Genomic DNA, 22,756 nt, shown 5'->3' with positions numbered 1-22,756 from the left:
GCATCAAGTGTTTGATTAGAATGCAAAATTATTGTAAAAATAATAATTTAGCTTTAAATGGCACAAAGACTGATCTAATCGTGTTCAGTACTAAAGAAATAAATCATAGTATATTAGTCAAATTTAACTACAAAACTATTCAACAAAATGCTACAGTAAAATTTTTGGGAGTCCTATTGGATTCAAAGTTATATTGGTTAAATCATATTAACGAATTATTGAATAAATTGGCAAAACATTGTTTTGTTCTTTGGCGTTAAGGCAAATTTGTAGATTTGGAAAATTTAAAAATGTATTACTTTGGTTATGTTCAGTCTAGTTTAAGCTACTGCATTATTTGTTAGGGTAACTCTTCACATATTAAAGATTTATTTATTCTTCAAAAAAAGATTATACGTACGATGACTAATTCAAAGGCACGAGATTCTTGCAATTATTTAAAAGATTAGGTATTCTTACAGTTTATTCACTATATATTTTGAGCTGTGTTACATATACGTGAAAAACCATTTAACAAATTTCATTACACGTGCCAATACAAGGTAGTCCTCTAGCTATAATCTCAGAGAATCTCTTAATTTAAAGATACCCCAGCATCGTCTAACATTAACGGCTAAAGGCCCTTTTATTATGTCCATTAAATTATATACTAAGTTGCCAACGCATATTAAACAGATAAATTCTTGTGTTCTCTTTCGTAACAAAGTAAAGCGAATTCTCTTACAGAATACCTTCTACAGTATTGATGACTATATGTGTTGTGTCTTCAATGAGTCTGGTTTTTAATTTTAATTTTTTTAGTTAAATTTTATTGTAATTTTTAATTTTTATTGCAATTTTTATTCCATATTTTGTAATTATGTTCTATATATTGTCATTGGTCTATATTTTGTATTTTGTCCATATACAATTATTATCTGTTTTTTATTTGTGTTACATACAGAGTGATTCACTATATTTTGACCCCCCCTTTAACTTTTTTGTTTTGAGAGTTATAAAAAAATGTGAAATACAAAAGTTGCACGATTGTATATGAATTTTTCAAAGATCTTGTAATTGTTAAACCTTTTTCAGGCATTTCTATATTTTTCCAATTACGCAAGGATTTACAGATTTAGTTATAATTATATTTTGACAGATCGGACATTGATATTGTCCAAAATGCGTATAGATAGTTTAACTAAATCTCACTATTTAGGCCGTGAAAGGCCTCATTACTCATGGACAATGTTATATGGTAGGCCATGACAGTGACAAGTAATGTCAGGAGAACAATGTTATTGTTTGACAGTTTGTATTATTATTTAATTAAAATGGGTTACACAGAAGTAGAAAATTGAAATATTATAGGAATTAAAATAGAGCAAAGTTCCGTACTCTACTTTAATTCTAAATAATTTTTTACTGCTGTGTAACCTATTTTATTTAAATAATAATACATACTGTCAATCAATAACAATGTTGTCAAAACATTACTACCTGTCACTGTCACGACCTACCATGTCCATGAGTAAATAGACCTTTCACGGCCTAATTAGTGAGATTTCGTTACATTACATATACGTATTTTGGACCGGATATATTTGGATATATCAAAATATATTATAACTAAATCTGTAAATCCTTACGTAATCGGAAAAAAGGCAGAAATGCCTGAAAGAGGTGTAACAATTACAAGATGTATTATTTTCTTAATAAAAAAACCTTCTTTTCGTTTTTTAAAAGTATCTTGCTTATTGTTAGAGATGGATCCAACAAACCCTATATGGCTATGCTCGACAGGGAACGTTCTATCCAAATATGTAAAAATATACAGGGTGTTCCATTTAACTTAACAAAGTTTTTTATAACTCTTAAAACAAAAAAGTTAAAGGGGGGTCAAAATATAGTGAATCACCCTGTACTTTCGACAATTTTCGATACTTTGTATGAGCAAAGTCTTATGAAATAAATATATTATTATTATTATTATTATTATTATTATTATTATTATTATTATTATTATTATTATTATTATTATTATTATTATTATTATTATTATTATTATTATTATTATTATTATTATTATTATTATTATTATTATTATTATTAATTTCTATGAAATATGTGGGTTCAGTGACTGTTAAACGTGGAAAATAAAAAAAGTCTAATTCCATATATTTGCCATACACATATTATTTTGTCATTGATCTTGACCATAAGCATCAAAAATAAAATCAACCAGTCTCTTTTTGAGTTAAGTATTATATTTGTTTATAATTAGTCGATATCCAGCATACATACCACAAAAATGTCACTGGTAATGATTTTCCTTTATATTGTTTTCCTGTGTAATCGAATGGATCATCAACAATATACCGCTAACGCATATTTTCTTAATTTTCAATCAGATCAGATTTATCATCAATATGTCATCCATTTCCATTTTAAGTAATATTTGTTGTATAATTTTTAATAAAATAACCTCAACTTGCACGTGTTACTTGCAGTTTGTGCTGACATTCGAGATGTCAGCGCGCCGGCGATGTAAAAACGATAAGCAAAAAGCTGCTAAATATTTTTAAAACGGCGAGCATTTTTACAAAACCGAATCGCAAAGCAGTTAGAGAATACCAAATTGCAGACGCTATACGTGAATTGACGTCATTTGCGCTATGCGTTTGAAATCGTTTAGCGAAATGTTTGTTAGAGAATACCTGTCCTGGACGCAATTTACTAATGTAATTATAAATATGTTCACACAAAATATATCGCACCACAATAGTTATAAAAATAGTACTACGGTAATGCTAAATATAGAAAAAATAAAATCAACCAGAACTCTACTCCAGAGGGTAGTTCTTCCCCAAAAAAGGTTATTTTAACATTTGGAATGGAGGTAAAAAAAAATAAAAATTTTTACATTTGTAGCCCTATAAATGTAAAAACGTAGTTTTTCTATTCCTCAATTTGCAGTCTATTCGACTGAATTATACAACAAACTCACAGATCTTATTACTAATTAAAAGTGAAGTTGAAATTAGCAAAGAAGGTTCATCATACTCTCTCACATACTCTTTTCATTATAATCTCATGCAATCATTGTAAAAACATTAAATCTTACCAAGCTGTTATCAAACGAGGATGACATATTCCAATTGTTCCAGAGACTACTTCCCTAGAAAAAAGTATCAATTTAGAACACAATTAAATTACTTTCCAAAAAACATAAATGTTCTATTAAGTCTTGTATTTTTTACTCTATTAAAGATATTAAGTTAATCCAAACAAATTTAATTTCTTTTTAATCTTGTCAAATGCAATCACACTTCGATAGTAGAAATCTAGGTATGCAAAAGGTATCTAACCCCATAGACAAGACTCCTAGCTGCTGATATTCCGGGAAACAACTACTCTATGTGCTACATGCTCCAACTGGCATTGAAGTACACCAACAATACATAGTAAACAATATGTCTAAATTCAAAAATGCATACTTTATATATTGAAATTGTTTTGAATGGTTACTTTATTAAACAATTTCAATATATTAGCAGTGACGGCTCGAGAAAATTAAGGTGGTTATATTTTGATAATGAAGCGTGGGACCCATATTATTTTTTAGGAAATGTTTCTATGCCTATATAGAGAACTTCCATAATAAAAAATTTCAAATGAAATACATTCAAATAGGGGGGCTGAAGGCCGACCCTGAGATCTCGAAAAGAGTTACAAATATATTAGCAAAATATATTTTTTTAATAATCAACTGATACGATAGAAACAGGTGTTTTTTATATATTTTTTCATAATTATTTTTTCTTCATATTGATATATATTTAAATTTTAATTTGATATTAACATTCTATTTTTCAAACTTCATAAAGCTGTAACTTTAAGAAAATGAAAATTTTATGAAAAAGAAGAAAGCGCAAAATTTTTTTCATCAGTTAGGAAGCTTCTCTGTGGGGTTAGATATACAGGATGATTCACAAATGGTGACCAAAAATGAAACCTCGTATTCTTTGGTGAATTTTAAGGGGATAATTTAAAAACTAGTAAGTGAAATAATTTGAAATTGGGCACATGTATTTATGTAAACATTGTCCAAAATCTGACGGCTTTTCCTAAAATTTACATGCTCTAGTGGTGGAGATACAGGGTATCGGTGGCATATATTTCTAAATAAAATAGTACGCCACTGTTTTACGGTAACAACCATGATATATTCGTATTCGGCTTTCAATTTTATACAAATTACTACTCTCTTATGTTTTTCGAAAAAAGCCTGATTTTCGACTAAAACTTAAAAAACAAACTGAAAACACACTTCGATATTGATCCTGTATAAAATACAAGATATAAAATATTTTATACAATACTTACGGGAGTAGGTGGAGTATCAGGTTTGGGAGGCGACACCTTTTTAACAGTACTCTGGACCATTTCGGGTGGTGGTGGAGGCCAGTTAATAACTTCTTTTTTACTAGCCGTGGATTTATACATTGATGATGGCAAAGGCACTAGATGTTCTTAAAGAGAATGGAGAATTGTCAGGAAAAATTAAATTTATGACTTTAGAAGTAACTAATTATTAACCAGATACAATAGAACCTTGATTGTCTGTGCCTCAAGCAACCAGCCCATTCACATAAAAAAATGGAAACAGTTATTTACAGAATTATAACTTGCAAAAATATTTTCTATTTGCTATAAGTATGCGAAATTAAAAAAAACTATATTTAAAAAATTTACATACATTAATTATTTCAACAAACTTTAACAAGTGATTTAAAACCAAAAAGTTATACGGTATGTCCACAGATGGAGTTGAAAAGAGATAAAATTTTATTTTTGATTTTGTAAAAAAAAATTCTGCTCATGTTCAAATTTACAACAATGTAGTTTTAAGAGGACTAACTTGTCCTCTACAAAGAAATAATTTGAAATATAATAGTTGACTTTATCGGTAGAATGCAATAACACACTACCTCAGTTAAACAGCACATAAATTACCATCCTTTTTCAACATTTAATATGTATGGGATGTCTATAGACGTAGCACTAACTTTCATAATCCACGGCAAGTTTAATTTATCATGTGGCGAGTGGTTAAACACTATGAACAAGACACAAAGAACAAAATGACAAAGGTAAGTTTTTCTCATTTGGTAGTCATTTTTTATTTATCTAAAATATTTTTAAAAACTTTTGTAATAGTGGTAAAAGTAAAGTAGTCAATAACATTCAACTTATAGCCATTCGTTCTTATTCTACTAGTCTTTTTGTCGGTACGATATTTATGAAATAAAATTCCAAGAAAAAAATAAGCCAATAAAGTTCTGTTATTGGAACTACCATAACAATTTACCGCGCAGGGGCGTGCCTTGAAATTTTCCGCCAATGTCTTTCTACTTCGGGTGACAAATGCAGTTAATTCCAAGAAAGTGCCGCAGGGGTCTTCTTGGAATTATACATATCTCGACAAATATCGTATAGACTGTATGTATAGTATGTCCATCAATTACTACCTAGGACTGGGATATTCCTTAGAATTATTTTGACTTTTTTTATGAAACACCAAAAATAAAAATTTCTTCCATAAACATGAATACACTGTCTATCATTTTGATATATATCTCATGTATAAAGTGATAAATTATGAGCAAATGTTATGGTCTATATGAACAAATACTATTACAATATTGTACCTGCTAAATTTCGATGGAGAACTACAACACTCTTCTTTTTGCTGCCTCTTATAAAAAATAGTAAATTGAAGTTGTTATAAAATTCGTCAACTGAATATATGTGATAATTAGATAGCTTCAGTGGTTTTCCAAATGTTTCAAAATATAGTTTCTCCAAATTATTATATAATACACTTCCGCCATTGTTGTAAATAATGTGATATATTTGAGCAGCCAAAATATACAACACAGTTAGGGATATGATATTTGTATCATTTGATATCTGAAAAAAATATTATGCACTGATTGAATAGCAGTGAATTTAAAGCTTACCGAAATAACATTCCCAATCTGGTGCAAACCTTCAATTGAAAAATTGCTATTATAACGACACTGGTATTCATAACGGAACGTCACCACATTTTTACTGTGAGGTGGATTCAATAAGAGAGCCCAACTCCTCACTCTCAAAGTGTTAGGTATCATGTCCATGTCTATTGCAACGAGTAATGAACCAGCATTACCATTGATTAACTGGAATAATTATTTAAAAATAAAGTTTTACATGCGTTTTACAACACTTACCTGAACATATTCAAATAGTTTCTGGGTTACTTCCGTTATAGTATCGCATTCATAAAGTTGTGGCTTAAGTGGATATCCATATTCTCGAAGATATATTCGAGGCACATCATCCAGAGGTACCGCTGATTGTCCTGAAGCTTTGATAATTTGTACTATTTGAGATCCAAGTATTTTTAGGGACTGTTCAAGGGTTAGACTTACTGTTCTCTCCCCATCTGATAATTCATCAATCTAAAATTAGTATGCCATAAGCTAGTGGCAATTCTAAACATTTATTCATTTGCTCTTCTTATTTACTGTATACATACTATGAAGTTGCTTTATACTGACAATGTAATATGTACTTATAATGAAAATAGCTTTCATAATTTGGTGAATAGAAATTTTTGTTATCACCACTACATATATGTAAGAAATAATTCATATTTTAAAATAATAAGAATTGCCAAGGACTAATGTTTTGCCTAGGAAAAAATTAAAGATGACTACAAGCAATAAAATATTGGAAAATGCTACTAAAAGATATTAGGAATTCCAAATTTCCAAATGAAGTTTCAGTTGTGTAAAAAAAATTACATTTTTTTATCAGTTAGGTGCAGTTTTATAAAAGGTGTCTTAAAGTTGACAAGAGTGTTTTTAGGATTTGATTCTAAAGACTAAACTAATATTAGAAAATAAAATATTGCCCACATATCGCAAAGTGTGCATATCCTATGCCAGAGCAAACATTTGTGCAATGTATCACCAGATCAGAATCTAGTGGACTTCATATAGAGCTATTTGAAAGAACAAAATTTTCATCCTTCATGTTCAATTTATTTTAGCCCCCTAAATGGGGGTCAATTTTGAGACATACTATATATGGACAAAGCCCATCAGTTGATTTGTAAATATGCATATTTTATGAAAGATCAATTGATTTTTAAATGTGATTTTCATATTTATGGCGGAGACTATTAGACGCCTTCATTGTAGCCATCTTTCTCTATAGCACGGATTTTTATGACTTTTCTTTATCGCTCTCATGTAACGGCAGATGAACCATGGGGACTTTCCGACCGTGTATGCAGCACTTGCTGCTTGAAGTGTGTACAAGCGGTTGACGTGCTAACAATTGGTAAGTATGTACATCTTGTATAGAATTTAAGGAATATTTGAGGAGATATTTGTCATGTGCTTACTGCTTATAATTCATGTATGATAGATTTTAGCCAAATAATCTGCAAATTTTGACACATTTGCGTTTGACGAATGTTTTACGAATGATCACATAATCTGGAGCTGGTATAAGATAATTTATTTCAATTCATAAAAAAGTACATCCATTATAGGAGAGCTAATTTTTTATAGTTGATTACAGTAGTTGTGTACACAAACATACTGTGGTCAGTCATGCGAAACTTAGAACAGGGGCCACAGGTACACAATCAAAGTTGTCGTACCTACCAAGTAATGAAATGAATTTACTAAGGCTGAAAATCATACAAATTCTATATTGCATATAAATAAAAGTTATGTTAGTCAGCCAGCTGAATGTGGGGACAGAGCTGGTCAGTCAGCCCCAATGTATGTACAAAAAATAAATAATGTGCAATTCGTTTACTATGCCTGAAAACTTTTGTTTTATTGGGACATGATAAAAATACAAAGGTTTGATCCTGATTTTGTTATCCCATTTCCATAAAACGAAGATGGTTGCGCTATAAGCCAATTGTGCACAAAATCTTCAACTGCAACATCATCATCAAAACATTGTCCTCCAAGAGCTTCTTTCATCGGTGCAAACAGGTGGTAGTTGCAGGGTGATAAGTCCGGAGTGTAGGGAGCGTATTCCAGTGTAGCCCACGACAATGTTTTAATTTCTTATGGGAAAGCCGCCTCTTTTCTGACAATATGCCGTTTTTGCATCATGTAAAAGTTGGCAGTAGTACACGGTATTTACAGTTCGACATTCGTGGAGACCTTTCCTGCCGAGAGTTGAGTTTTAGTTTTAACAGGTGTAGATTTGTTCTTCGTTTGCCATTACATACTTACTTGCTTCGATTCGGGGGTGTAATTGTGCACCCAAGTTTCATCACAAGTCACTATCCGGTGCAAAAAACCTTCCTCTTCAGCCTCATTGCGGCTCAAATGCCGTTGGCACACTTCCATACGATTCCATTTTTGATTTTCGGTGAAAAGAGGAGGTACCCACCTTGCGGACACTTTCCAAAACCCGAGGTCATCAGTAATGATCGTTTGAGCACTGCCAAAGTTGATTCCCACCTCAAAAGCAATTTCAGCTACTGTTAATTATCAGTCATGCTTTAGAAGTCAGCGAACAGTACGTATGTTCTCCTCTGTCACGCTGGTTTTTGGTCGACATTGGTGACCTTCATTTTCGATTGCTTCTCGCTCTTCTAAAAATTGTTTGTGCTAGGAATACATTTGTGTCCTTTTTAAGTGTATTATCCCTGAATTGTGCCTGAGGTCTTCTCAAGTTTTCTGATGGTTTTACGCCTTCTTCCGTAAGAAATTTAACTATAATACGTTGCACAACGGATAACGGTACTTTTCGTTAAGACATCGCGATAGTTACTCAACACGTGGTAATGTGGCGTTCTATAGCGGTTCAAAGTCCTCTAGGCATGCCCGCCAGTGAACTCTTTGATCACACTATCGGTACTAAAATAATTCCGGTTTATATTTGATTCACCCTCGTATATGATGCGTTTAAAAAAACACAAATTAAAAGGAAAAACATTGCATTTGCAAAGGCAAGTCGACAGGCAGACCTACTGTTTTAACAGAAAATGTTCAAGATATTCCACAACAAATGGTGTAAAGTCCTAAGAAGCCTGTTTTGCAGTTATCTACTCGAACAGATACCATGATAAACTTCATATAGTTTGAATTATGTAAATTTTTAAACATAAAGCTGAAGTTAAAAGAAAATTAATAAAATAATTTTGAAAAATTTTGATTACAATATTTTTAGAATGTATTTTTTTATCAACAGCTTTACGCTGGTTAATTTGTATATTTACAAGAAATAATTGTTATATTGATAATATGTCAAGAGAATATTTCAATTAACGTATGTCCGTAGGTGTATCAGTTGAGACTTGTCATAAGGCATTAAAGAAGCAGCTGCATATGCATATGCATATGTAGGTTTCTATTATGCAAGAGTTACGTCCTCTTGATCACAACCAAGGAATACGATATTGTGGATGGTTTAATGAACATTTAAACAATGATAATTTCTTAGACCTTTTAATCCGATGACGCATAGGTACATTTATCTGGTTATGTAAAGTCAGAATTATAGAACTTGGGCTCCATAAAATCCGCATACTTGTTTTGAAAAAACGTTACATCCTCAGAAGATAGGGATCAGTAGCAGTTTCAAGATGGAATTTTTTCCGAGAAGTAATAAATGGAGAACGATACCGTAACATTTTACAACAAGCCTGGGAATTAATGAATGGCGATAAACTGCAGCATGGGTATCTTCAACAAGATGGAGCTAAAGCACTTATTGCAGTAGAATAACAATGTCTTCAGGAATTTTATGGTGATAGATAGGTTACATCCTCTTCATACATTTGAAGAGCTGGATGCAGCAATTAAACATATAACTCCGATTCATTTTTAACGCGTTTTTGAGTGCATGAAACATAGAGTAAATTTATGTTTGGAAAATGAAGAATTTTGAATATCTATTATATTGAATATCTATTATATCTATTTGAATATCTATTATAAAGAGTGATATAATAAATTTTTGTTATCTGAGTAAAAATATTTGTGTTTATGTTAGCATTGTAAGGTAAATTAATATATCTATAATTTATATATAAATATTGAAAAAAAAAATAAAATAATAAATCACTAAAAAATGTTTCTGTTTTATTAACAATATTTTCATTATCGCTGACTGAAAGTGGATTACAAAAGAGCCTATATTTTTAAAATGGCAACCACTTTCAATCAAAACACTTTTTTAATATAGAACGGGATAAAAATTCAAAATATCTTAAGGGGTATGATTATTTTTTAAGTAAAAATGTAAAAAATAACTATTTTCTATTGAAAAAAGAAACCCATTTTGTAAATTAAAGTTCAATGTTTGTAAAGAATTGTAATATGTACTCCACTGTGTGTTAATCACTGAGTTTGATTGCCTAACAGTCACGGCCACGGGGACTCAGACATTTATGAAGGCATTGTACATCATAAATTTAGTTATTAACTTACAGTTGATATCAGACATACTGTATAGTCGATACGAGAAAAAGAATGTTCTAAAAATATTTTTATTCAAATTATCTACCAGCAACTAAGACTAGTTATTTATTATTTGCTTACCTTAACGACATCAGGAATAGCTTCAAACAGTTCTATCAGTTTTGTAAACCCATAATCAGAAACTTTACACTGATGTCCAAAATGATGATGATATGCAGGAACAAACTTGTTAAATAACATGGTATAATATGGAGAGTGCCTTAATAAATCGATAACCTGAATTAATAAAACCTAATTACATATTTATACACATTAACCTACTGAATAATAAAACTAAAAAATAATAAGATTTTGTAGGATACTAGTAGAGTATATACTCGATTATCCGGATAACAGAAGAGTATGTATTTTTTTTCATTTAAGACGGTTAAAATGTGGTCATCAATAGATGTTCTATCTGATATTATTAAAGAAAGCTTTACCATTACTACAGATTTTTTTTCTCCCATGTCAACTCATATTACATACATTTTTGAAACAATATCATCTGACTAAGAAAAATGTAAAATAGTGTAACAATATTAAAGTACAGCAGCAAAACAACAGTCAATTTTTTTAAAAACACACTTATAGGTCAAAAACTAAATCATCTCACCAGTTTGTCATATTGGCAAGAATATTTAAGCGTGTATATTTGCTAGATGATCACTGAGCAGGGACTCTCGAAATGTCGATTCGATGATTAACAATCGAGATTAAAATATTGTCGATATATCGGTACTCTTGAAAATTTTCTCCACCCATTCGAATCGATATAATATTGAGGCGTCTTATGTTTTGTTTTTTTATTTCAAACCAAATAAAAATAAAAAATTATGATTATGGAATATCAATAATAATTTGTTGAGTATGTATTCATTTTAAAATTTAAATAAACAGCGGGACTGCCGGGCAAAAAAGATAGAAAGCTGAAAACTATGTGTTAGACAGAAATAAAAAATATCGCTCAGTTGGCTAAAGTGCTTATTACTTATTTCTTAACCGTGGTGGTATATAACATTACCCCAAATTTGCCGAACTTATCCAAGGACTATATCGATGTGCTTTACGAGTACCAATTTACATTTCGCGTCGAATCGATCATAACTTTTATTCCACTATATAAAACATATTTTGGAGTATCTGAAGTGTATAGATTCTGTATTCACAGCAAAAATTTGCAAATCATGGATGCTACAGCAACCAGAGCCCCAGAATTCAGTGCCTACGGTCGTAACACATTCATATGTCCCGTTGATCACTCCCAATTTTTTTTAATGCTTTTTAGAACTCAAATAATAATAGAACTGTTATACTTTGCCATATTAATATACAGTGTGTCCCAGACCACCCGTCCACCCTTTCTAAAATCCAAAGTACATGGTTATGTGAAAAATGGTTCAGATGAAAGTTACTGGCCTCCAAGGGGCACATATTGTCGTGACCTTGTGTAGTGACCTTGAAAGTCCAAGGTCATTTCAAGGTACACTCATTTTTTTTTAATGGAAACCCTTATTTTCAAATCCGGATTCGGAAAGAGCGGAAAATTCTACGTACAGATGATGTATCATGTGTGGGGTCCATTTCACCCTGCAAGGTCACGTATCATGTATCTACCTAGGTACCTAAGTATTTTGCCCGATTTATTTGCACCTACAGTTTTCCGCTCCTTCCGAATCCAGAATTAAGAATGAGGGTTCCTACTAAAAAATCGAAGTTAAAAATTCTTTCCAGCGTTAAATTCAAGGTTATCGAAACATGTCACTTCAAAAACTTTCAACGTTTATCTGACAGATTTTTCACTAAACCTTAACTTTGTGGGGTCATTTGGGTGGAAAGATTCAGTAAAACAATTGACCTTCACGTGACCACAGAATATCCTAACTACACAGAAGCGACAAAGTGGTTTCCCGCGGAAGCCGATTTTCAGTGCGCATGTGCTAAAATCGCCATGGAAACATGTTGTTTTTCCGTCAAATAACCAAGCCTAGTTTCGATCGATAATTCGGTCTCAACCTCACTTTTGAGCGTGTTGTTTACTTGTGGTGTGTTGTATTTATATCTTGCGTTTATTGTGTATTTATTGTTGGTATTTATTTATTCTAGACTTAGTGTGAGTGATTAGTATTAGTGACTATTTAAACAGACATAATATTTGTGATGTATCATCGAGGGGGTTATTATTGTATTTGTCGAGGGTGCCCATCCAAAACAGGTAGAGGACTAAGCTTCTTTACCATTCCCAAAGACTCGAGCAGGTATGTGTAATAATTAGATGTGTATTACAAAATTTGAAATATATTGAATGTATACTAGAATTATTAAGTATGTTTTGATAATTAATAAAAATCTACATTTTTGTACATTATATACCTAAATAGTATTGAATGAAATAAACTAAACAATTTTGTTTTAGAGCTTCAGCATGGTTGAAAGCCTGCAATAGAGAGGATCTTCTCGAGAAAAATCCAGATACACATAACTATCGACTTTGCGAGCTACATTTTGAAGAAAAATATTTGTCCAAAGGTGGACTTCGGAAAACTTTATTTCTTGAAGCAATACCTACGTTATTTCCTGGAACATCAAAGTGTGTTACTGATGAAGGGCTTGAGGAACCATCTAAAAAAGTTATTGTCCTTTCAGGTAAGTTAAATGTATTAATTGTACATGAATTAAGTTAAAATATTATATTAGTTTATTATATATAGATATAGTCGTAATTCTGTAACTCAAACCCTCTAAATCTAGCAAAATTTGTTTGAGTTAGATATAATTTGGTTAATGAGGCAAAATTACATATAAAATAAGGTGTATCTATATCAAATGAACAAAAATAGTTTCCAATTACAGATAATTTCGAGTTAGAGAAACTTTACTGTAATAAATTTTTTTCTCACTTCAACAAAACTACATATTGATTTTAATAGTTACTACGATGGAAAACTATGACTTTTTTATCTTTACTTTAATACTAAACAGTGATTACATCAAAATTTATACCTAACAATATTTTATCTGCAATTTATGTATTTGTCATTTCCAAATTTGTGATCATTTGGCATCTTTATCTTAATGTGTAGAAAAAGCACAAATGCATAATAAATATTTATTCATACTGGTAGTTATTATCATATATATTATTTATTTCAGTTATTTTCAGAGACGGTTGTTCCACCACCCACTGTTGAAATTACTGAAGTCACTCCTGCAAAAAAATCCCCATCACCAGGTATGTCAATTATTTTTTCTAATAAGATGTATTTGTTATTTCTTCGTTTTTAGAATAAGTTTATTGTAATAATTTGTTTAACTATTTAGGTTCAAGTCATACTCAGTGCTCCAAAACATTTGAACTTCCTCAGGAAATACCTCCTACTTCGCCATTATTTTCATCTTCACCTTCAACCCAATGGTTTACACCAGGTATATGTTTTTTTCCAGTATATTTTCTGTTTATAATAATTCAATTTTCTAGGTTCAAGTGATATGCAGGCCTCTTCTCAACTTCTTCAGGAAATAACTCCTACTTCACAATTATTTTCATCTTCACCTTTAACCCAATGGTCTACACCCCAGAATATTTTTTGTTTATAATAATTCAATTTTCTAGGTTCAAGTGGTATGCAGCACTCTTCTCAACTTCTTCAGGAAATAACTCCTACTTCACGATTATTTTCATCTTCATCTTCAACCCAATGGTCTATACCAGGTATATAAGTTTTTTTTTATCCAGCATATTTATTGTTTATTTATAATAATTTGAATTTCTAGGGCCAAGTGGTATGCAACATTCTGAAGTTCCAGAATTTCTTCAGAAAACACCACCCACTTCCCCTTTACTTTCATCATCATCATTAACACAAACACCAGCCTGGTTAACTGCTGGAACTCCACGAAAAACAAAATTAAGGATGGAAATTAAAGCTTTAAGGCAACAGAGACGGAGAAGAGTGGTAAAACAAGAAAAACAGACAGAACCAACCTTACAGGAATTTTACGATCTTTGTGACAAATTTTCGTCTAAACCACTTGCCGAAATTGTAAAATCAGAGGCTTTATTAAAACAAAGAAAACGTGTAGCGCGAAGATACTCTTCAAATTATAAACAATTTGCTTTGACGCTTTATTTTCTAGGCCCCAGAGCTTATCGATTTCTTAGCAAATTATTGTGCCTCCCAACAAAGAGAAGCTTACAAAGATTAACAGAGAAACTTGTCTGTAAACCTGGTGTAAATAATGCGCCTGTTTTTAAAGCACTTCAAATTAAGGCCAAAACAATGATGAACCAGGACAAACATTGTACCTTATGTTTTGATGAAATGGCATTGAAATGGAACCTATTTTACCACACAAGTCGTGATGAATTAGTCGGACTCATTGACACTGGCGGTGCATCTAAAGAATTCGCTGCAGCACAAAATGCATTAGTCATTATGGCAAGAGGACTGTATTCAAACTGGAAACAGCCAATTGCTTATTTTTTCGCAGGTGCCCAGCTGCAAGCCAATAAATTAAAACCTTTAATTATTGAATGCATTTCAATGCTGGAAAATGTGGGTATCCATGTAGAAGGCCTTGTTAGTGACATGGGTTCCAACTTTATAGAATTAGCAAATTCTTTAGGAGTAACTCCGGATAATCCGGAATTTCACATCAATGGAAAAAACATAATATACTTCTTTGATACATGTCACTTAATCAAAGCGACAAGGAATAGTTTGATTAAAAATACATTTCAATTTGATGGCAAGCAAACCTCCTGGACATATATTGAGGAATTTTATAAAAAAGATAAACAACAGTTTTACAGATGTGCACCAAAACTGACCAATGCACATATTTATCCTTCTAATTTTGAGAAAATGAAAGTGGGATTGGCTACCCAAGTTATGAGTAATACTGTAGCCAGCGGAATGAACACTTACATGACTTTAGGGGCACTCCCTACAGATGCTATAGGAACTATTGAGTTTATAGAAAAATTTAACAAACTGTTTGATTTGCTAAACTCTTCGGAACATAACCATCCGAACAAATTTAAAAATGTTTTTGAGGCAGCTGATTTTCAATTAAATTTTCTCAATGAGATGGTAACATTTTTCAATCAATTGAAAATATCTAATAAAAATGGAGATAATATTACTTCAAAATCTAGAGTAAAAAAATGTTGGGTAATAACAATTAATGGTATAAAAAGTCTGTGGGAAAAATTAAAACTGATGGGCTTCAAATACTTACAAACCAGGAGGGTGAATACCGATTGTTTAGAAAATTTTTTCGGTAGTGTGAGACAGCAAGGAGGAAACAGTGTTAATCCCACACCCATCCAATTTGAAAGATCATTTAGAAAACTGTTTTGCCAGAATTACCTTAATTCAGATCATATGAACTGTGGGGATGATCTGGATGAATTGTTACTCGGATTAATTAATTTCAAAGAATCCAACATTGAAGACAGTGAAAGCGACAGCGACAGCGAAGAAATTAAAGCCATATCATTGCCAGATTATGATTATCGATCTCAAAACATTACTGCACAAAATGCATTTAATTACGTATGTGGTTATTTAATTAAAAAAGCTCTTGGTGTACATAGTTGCGAAACATGCATAAAATATTCGATTGAGTGCAACGAATTAGATATAACACAATTGTTGACATATTTTAAAGCTTACGAAACTGAAAAAAGATTGTTTGGAGGTTTAAGAGTGCCGAGTGAAGAGTTCGTAAATTATATATTTAAATTAGAAAAAAGTTTCCTGTCGCTTTTTGAAAAAATCACAGTAGGTCCAGGAATTTCTCACTTACTTCTAAACAATTTAAAGACTATTCAGTTTATTCATCCCTGTAACAAATTCCCGGCACTATATGTATTAAAATTATTTATAAGACTCAAAATATTTTACACTTTAAAATATACAAATAGAGAATTAGTTTGTAATAAAAGAAATAAAAATAGGAAACTAACAATAATTTGTCATTTATAAAATGTTACAAATATAGGGTGGTCCATAAGTAATGGCCCATAGAGAAATACTGGACTCTTTACTCTTAAGATTTTTTAATAATTAAGCTATAACGTTACTCGTAAAAAAAGTTACGCTCATATTTACGTCACACACATGGCGAATGCGGTGCCCTCTAGAAAATGCATTAAAATAAACAAACAGATTATGATCTCTTGTATCAAAAATATTAACCCTAAAATTTTTACATTCTTATATTCAAAATCATAATTATTATGAACATTCAAATTTTAAATTTCAACTTGGACACCCTGTAACTTTTATTATCAACATTTTATTACGAAATGTTGGCTCCAATCGTAATATTTTGAAGCAAAGAATCTAGTATTTCTCTATGGGCCGTTACTAACGAATAATAAACAATATTGTATATTTAATATTAAAAAATAAATATTTTTTGTGGTATTTAGATTTATTTATAACTATATTCCATCTACACGAAATTTTTAATTATAGTAGTAACAGACGCGTGTCATGTGCAAATCAAATTAGCTTTTTTTTAATTAAGCATAAAATCATGCCTTACATCAACAACCAATGTAATATAATTTATGTCCAACTGATTGTTTTATGCCACAAGCTATTGAAAATTATACTGGAAATATGATTATATTATTCATTCATAATCATATAAAAATTTAAAGGCTTAATATCTCAAAGTAAATTTTATAAACTGTTTTTTCAGTATATCTCTGATAACCTTTCTCTCAGTGTAACATGTTGTTCATCACCGTTCAAGGTCGAATATTTTCACCACGCCAACATCAAAGGAGCCGCCGTTTATGTCGCTTCTGTGTAGTTAGGATATTCTGTGACGTGACCATGATAAATCTTCTGAATGTAGAATTTTCCACTCTTACCGAATCCGGGGTTGAAAATAATGCTTTCCATTTAATAAAACTAAGTTGACCTTGACAATTACCTTCAAGGTCACAAGATTACGACAATGTGTGCGATTGTGATGTGTGATTTCTGAAATCCATTGTGAAAACTGATTTTTCTAAAATATTTTTTTCATTATTTTGATACCCTGAGTCTAGTACAACCGCAAACGACTACGCAGGAGCATGTACTCAGTTGAGATCTATGGCATGCAATGTTGTCCAATTTCATCTTTCTTGATACGTATACATATTTTCTCATATAACACAAAAATTTAGAAATGAAAATTTTTACTGTTCACGATTTAATTTTGTTGCTATTTTATTTATTTTGGGTTAAGTTAATATGTCTCGTACTGATTCGATGCAGAAATAGTTGGACAAGAAAAAAGAGTGGAAACATACCGTATTTCTTTACATACTGTGTTAACTTTCCTTGACAGTAGTATAGTTCAGCTAACCTAGGTCAATGTCAGAGGTCATTGACACTGAGACTGACAAATTAAATACGTACAAAATTTAAATGATTTTAAAAGAATATTTCATATAAGTAGATTATTATTTTTATGTTTCTGTTTTTTTTTAAACAAAGAGTAATTATTTAAAACTTAAATTAGTTTTATGTACAATTAGAAACTAATTTATTTTTCAATAGTTTCAATGTGACATCCAAAAAAAACTATGGTGACTTTAAAAGTAGCTAAGTTATACAAAAGCAATCTGTTTTATTAAATTATTTTCCACTGTAACTTCATATAATATAGGTTGATTTAAAAACAACTGGCAACAGTGATAGTGCAGGAATACAACTTAATATACTAATTGTGGGTGCCCCACTTTACCCAATGGTGGCATACACAAGAATTAATTCTTTTGTGTATGCCACCACATTTTAAAATGAAGTTTACGAAACTAATTATAACTCAATTATTTATTTGATTAAAAAAAAAAGAAAGAAAAGAGTTTTGTATTCAGGGGAATACGTACCATTGCCTCTAAAAAACTGCCTCCCACTTAATATTATATACTGTATAAGCTTGAACTACTGCCTTCATACATGGAATAATTAATAAATAAATCATAATTACCTCTGATGCAAACTGTTTTGTCCTCATGATTTCTTCAGCAGTTTGTTCCCTCTTTGGAACAGCAATATTTATTCCCTCATCGTTTCTACTAACAACTATTGTATTCTCAGGTACTTCTTGTAAGAGATCTTCAAAAGTACACAACCCATATTCAACGGCATTAAACGATTTGTTCATAACCTTCTCATATGCCGATGGAAAATCTGTTATACTAATTTGCTTGGACGGCTGCACTTTTAAAACCCTGAGTAGATCCGAGGTGAAACGTCTCATTTGTGCGCTGTGTGAAAGTGTTATGACGCGACGTGTACCATCTCCCATAATCTAAAAAAATAATGTCCCATTTCTCTTCTCTACTGGATCGTCCATTAGTGTGGCAATGTGCCAATATTTATTGGTAACTCTGCAAATGCTTCCTCAGCTGAGTCGCGTTTAGAAGCATTGTATGAGACCAGTTGCAGATGCCACTGCGGAACGTCTCAGAGGAGTGGTTCTGTCCATAGCGGCTTTAGACAATAAGAACCGAAATGAACATCATGGCAGACCTAGAGTATTAATAACGGGTCTGTCCCCACAGAGTCTCACCCGAGAGCAATAAGGGCAGATCAATAATTAATAGCTAAGGCTAATGAAGTGAAAGGTAATTCTGTAACTGACTGTGACCAGGTACACAGGTCACAGCCATAGACCATATAAACTACTGGACTCGCCCAACTGTCATTTTGCCTATATAAACGGCAATCGCTCAGACGTGTGCGAGAGAGATGGAGCTAGTAAGGGCTTAAGCTTCGTTCACAGAATTTTGATTGCAGCGCGCTACATTTAATTCAACCAGTCAGCTAGCTATACTCGATTCCTTATCCCTTTTTTCTGTTGGACCGTATTCAAAGACTTTATAAAAATAATATAGAGACTAAAAGACAAAAAATTTTCATTTTTTCCAGTAGTGTACGTATGTAAAAGGGTTTATTTTATTACTGTCCTAATTACAGTACAATATTTGAATTGTTTTAGCTATAATATTCCAAATAGTTCTTATAATGCCTTTATTTTCCTCATATCGTAAACTCGATCCGTTAAAATTACTGCAAGCTCTTCTGACGTAGTTGTTTCAAATATTTCATATTTTCTTGCTTTGCAGAACTGTATAAATTGAAACTATGTAGATGCTTTCTTCGTTCAACTATTATTTGAAGAGAATTTTCGCTGGAGCACATTATAAGTACATTTCAGTTAAAACTTTTTCTTTATATTCGGTTTGATGTTAAGAAATAATTTGAAGAGTAACATATTTACAGCGGTAACATTTTGACGTTAAAATGACATTTTATTTTGAGGATAGGGAAAATAATATAATCTAATAAGTTATCATCAGAGACAACTCTACTTGGTCATTATTTTCAGAAAGATGCGAAAAGTATAAACATGTTGGTACCATCATAACTTCTTTCCTACCTATGAAATTTAATTTTTTCTCCACTTAAACGTCTCTTTACGCAATTTATCGCAGAACACGATTGCACCATATTTAGTTTTTACGAATCTTTCATATACACTAACTAAATCACACAAAAATTCAAGAAATCAATCAATAATGTCAATACATGACATTTACTTCAAAGTTTGTTTACGGCATTTTGTACCGGTATACCCGTGTACCATCTTTTGTTTTACCGGTATTTGCCTCAACTAGCTTCATCTGCCTTGCACACATCAGCGCGATTGACCTCTTTTTCTAGGACCAGTCCATAGTTTACTAGGTCTATGGCCACATCATAACAGCCCGAAAAATCATAGTACTTTAAACAATAAAGTACTAATTCTGTGGTGTCATTTCCCGTAATCGAAAAGGGAGAAGTCAAGGTGAAGAGGCACATACTTTGCCACACTAATGCGCCTCCCTATATATTTCAGTCACATAATGGAAATACTCACTTGAACTACATGAGATATGGATTCAAACAGATCTAAAAGTTTTGTATAACCATAATCTGCTACACGACACTGTCGCCCAAAATGGTGATGATAAGCTGGTATGAACTTGCTTAGCAATAATTGGCATCTATCCATTGTTTTTAATAAATCAACCAGCTCCCGACAGAGTAGACTTATATTTGGAGCTAAAGATGGAGGAACAGTTTTCAAAACAGCATCTGTAAAGTATATTAATTATGTTACCAAAAACTATTTGTTGTCATCATAAAATATTCTTGAGATTAAAGGTGTTTTAAAGAAATGTTTCTTTTTTTGTCTAAAAAAAAATATACATACAGGGGTCGGCATAAGTCAGGCAACCAATTTGCATTAAGAGCATTAATTTTCATTCTGAAAATGCGTCTACTCGACGAGCACGTGTTATCATATTCATGACACAGACACAACTGTCTGAAGCACAAACATGCTTCGTTTTAATCTTTTTCGACAGCGTTGCCAGACTTATGTGCGTTGCCGGACTTATGCTGATTTTTCGAGAGCGTTGCCTGACTTATGCCGACCCCTGTATACAAGTGCTACGATCTCAGGGAGGCAGAAACACGTACTTCTCTCAGTTTTATTAATATATTCCTGGTTACATACATTACACTTAAAATACAACTTTATCAATACTCTCCCGCACTTAGTCCCCACTACCATGATTAATACTCATGCGCGTCACACAGGGTGGGCCACCAGTAACGCCTCGGTCGCTAGGGACCAAACGGCAAATGTTACAGAAATCTGTTTAGGTGGCTATGTGTAGGTTGTTTACGGCTACATCTTAAAAATATTTTGAAATATACAAGGTGTCCAGGAAAAGTGTACCATATCAAAGTTATGTATTTTTTAATGGATGTATTTTACTGCATTTTTGAAAGCACCATAAAAAAATAGGTGAACTTTATTAAAGGTTCTGCATACCTAGGACTTACAGTTTGTGAGATATTTCAATTTTAGTGAAAATGCAGGCTTAGCGTAGAAATTTAATATTTGCAATAAAAAAATAATTTTATGGAAGCAGCTTTGGACAGTATTTCACACTGTGTATATGTTCATATCTCTAACGGTATTGGAGATATTTGTGTTGTTTTGTTTTTTATTGTAGTTTTTTGTGAGAGTAATAAATGAATAGGTAGGAATGGTCCATGTCAGTGGCTACCTAGGTGTCCAAACCTCCCATAATGGACTTCTAGTTTCGGGCTATATAAAAAATCTTGTACACAGTGTTCCACCTACTACTTGCGATGATATGAAGGGAAGGGTTAGAGATGCATTTGCCGCAATCACCCCAAATATTCCAAGGAATGAATAATTATCAATTCGAACATCTACTAAAATTTTTCTTTGTTTCTTCTAAAAGTAAAATTTTCTTTATTAAATATTTTTCATGTTCATAAATAATTCAGTTATTTACTACAAACATATTTATACAAAATTAATAACTTTTTATAATTATTCTGCTTATAAAATAATATTTTTTATTATAAAACTTTTTTGCATATTGTCATGATAATGATAAAAGGACATTTTACTTTTAGAAGAAACAAAGAAAAATTTTAATTGATGTTCGAATTGATAACCATTCTCTTGAATACAGCATCTTATTCTATCTTCAAATGATATTCTCACGCAAATGCATCTCTAATCTTTCCCTTCAATATCATCGCAAGTAGTAGGTGGAACAGTGTGTACAAGATTTTTTATATAGCTCGCAACAAAGAAGTCCATTACGGTGAGGTCTGGACACCTACGTGGCCATTAACATGCACCATTCCTACTCATCATTTATTACTAAATTTTCGATTGAAATAATTTCTGTGAATATGAAAAATTTGCAGGTGCGCCATCCTCATTTTTCTCAATATATTTAAAGAGACGTCATCAAGAAGAACCCAAACCAATTCAATAAAGACCTCGATAAAGACACGATACATTTTACAAAAAAATCGATAAAAACGAAACGGCACAAATATCCCCAATACCCTTAGAGATAGGTATAGGGAAGCTATACAAAGTTTGAAAGAGTTTTAAATTTCCTAATTCCCAAAGTAAAAATATACTGAGTGTCCCATTTAAAATAACCAAGTTATTGCTGCATAAAGTTGAGGGAAGTAGTCAGCAGTTTTTTGAACACCCTGTATAATACTAAGTGACGACAAATATAACAATTTTTAACTTCAAGGATCTAAAATAGACCCTCCAAAGCTGCTTCCTTAAAATTATGTTTTTATTGCTAATATTAAATTTCTGCTACGCCT

General features: G+C 31.7%; 1 protein-coding gene across 1 annotated transcript in view; it reads right to left on the bottom strand.

Annotated features, from left to right (window-relative positions):
• LOC108915830 (meiosis regulator and mRNA stability factor 1) overlaps window positions 1-22,756 on the bottom strand; it is an 83,493-nt gene that overhangs the window by 13,484 nt on the left and 47,253 nt on the right. The window contains exons 12-19 of the mRNA XM_018721971.2: window positions 20,457-20,674; window positions 18,522-18,845; window positions 10,605-10,760; window positions 6,255-6,485; window positions 6,003-6,203; window positions 5,691-5,952; window positions 4,366-4,511; window positions 3,104-3,157 (exon numbers count right to left, since the gene is read on the bottom strand). Coding sequence (XP_018577487.1) covers window positions 3,104-3,157; window positions 4,366-4,511; window positions 5,691-5,952; window positions 6,003-6,203; window positions 6,255-6,485; window positions 10,605-10,760; window positions 18,522-18,845; window positions 20,457-20,674 — 1,592 coding nt within the window. The remainder of the gene's footprint in view (window positions 1-3,103; window positions 3,158-4,365; window positions 4,512-5,690; window positions 5,953-6,002; window positions 6,204-6,254; window positions 6,486-10,604; window positions 10,761-18,521; window positions 18,846-20,456; window positions 20,675-22,756) is intronic.

The sequence above is a fragment of the Anoplophora glabripennis genome, unplaced genomic scaffold (assembly GCF_000390285.2).
Source record: "Anoplophora glabripennis isolate ALB-LARVAE unplaced genomic scaffold, Agla_2.0 scaffold1154, whole genome shotgun sequence".
NCBI classification, from domain to species: Eukaryota; Metazoa; Arthropoda; class Insecta; order Coleoptera; family Cerambycidae; genus Anoplophora; species Anoplophora glabripennis.
Note: the sequence above shows the minus strand (reverse complement) of the source record. Positions and strands in the feature narration are given on the sequence as shown.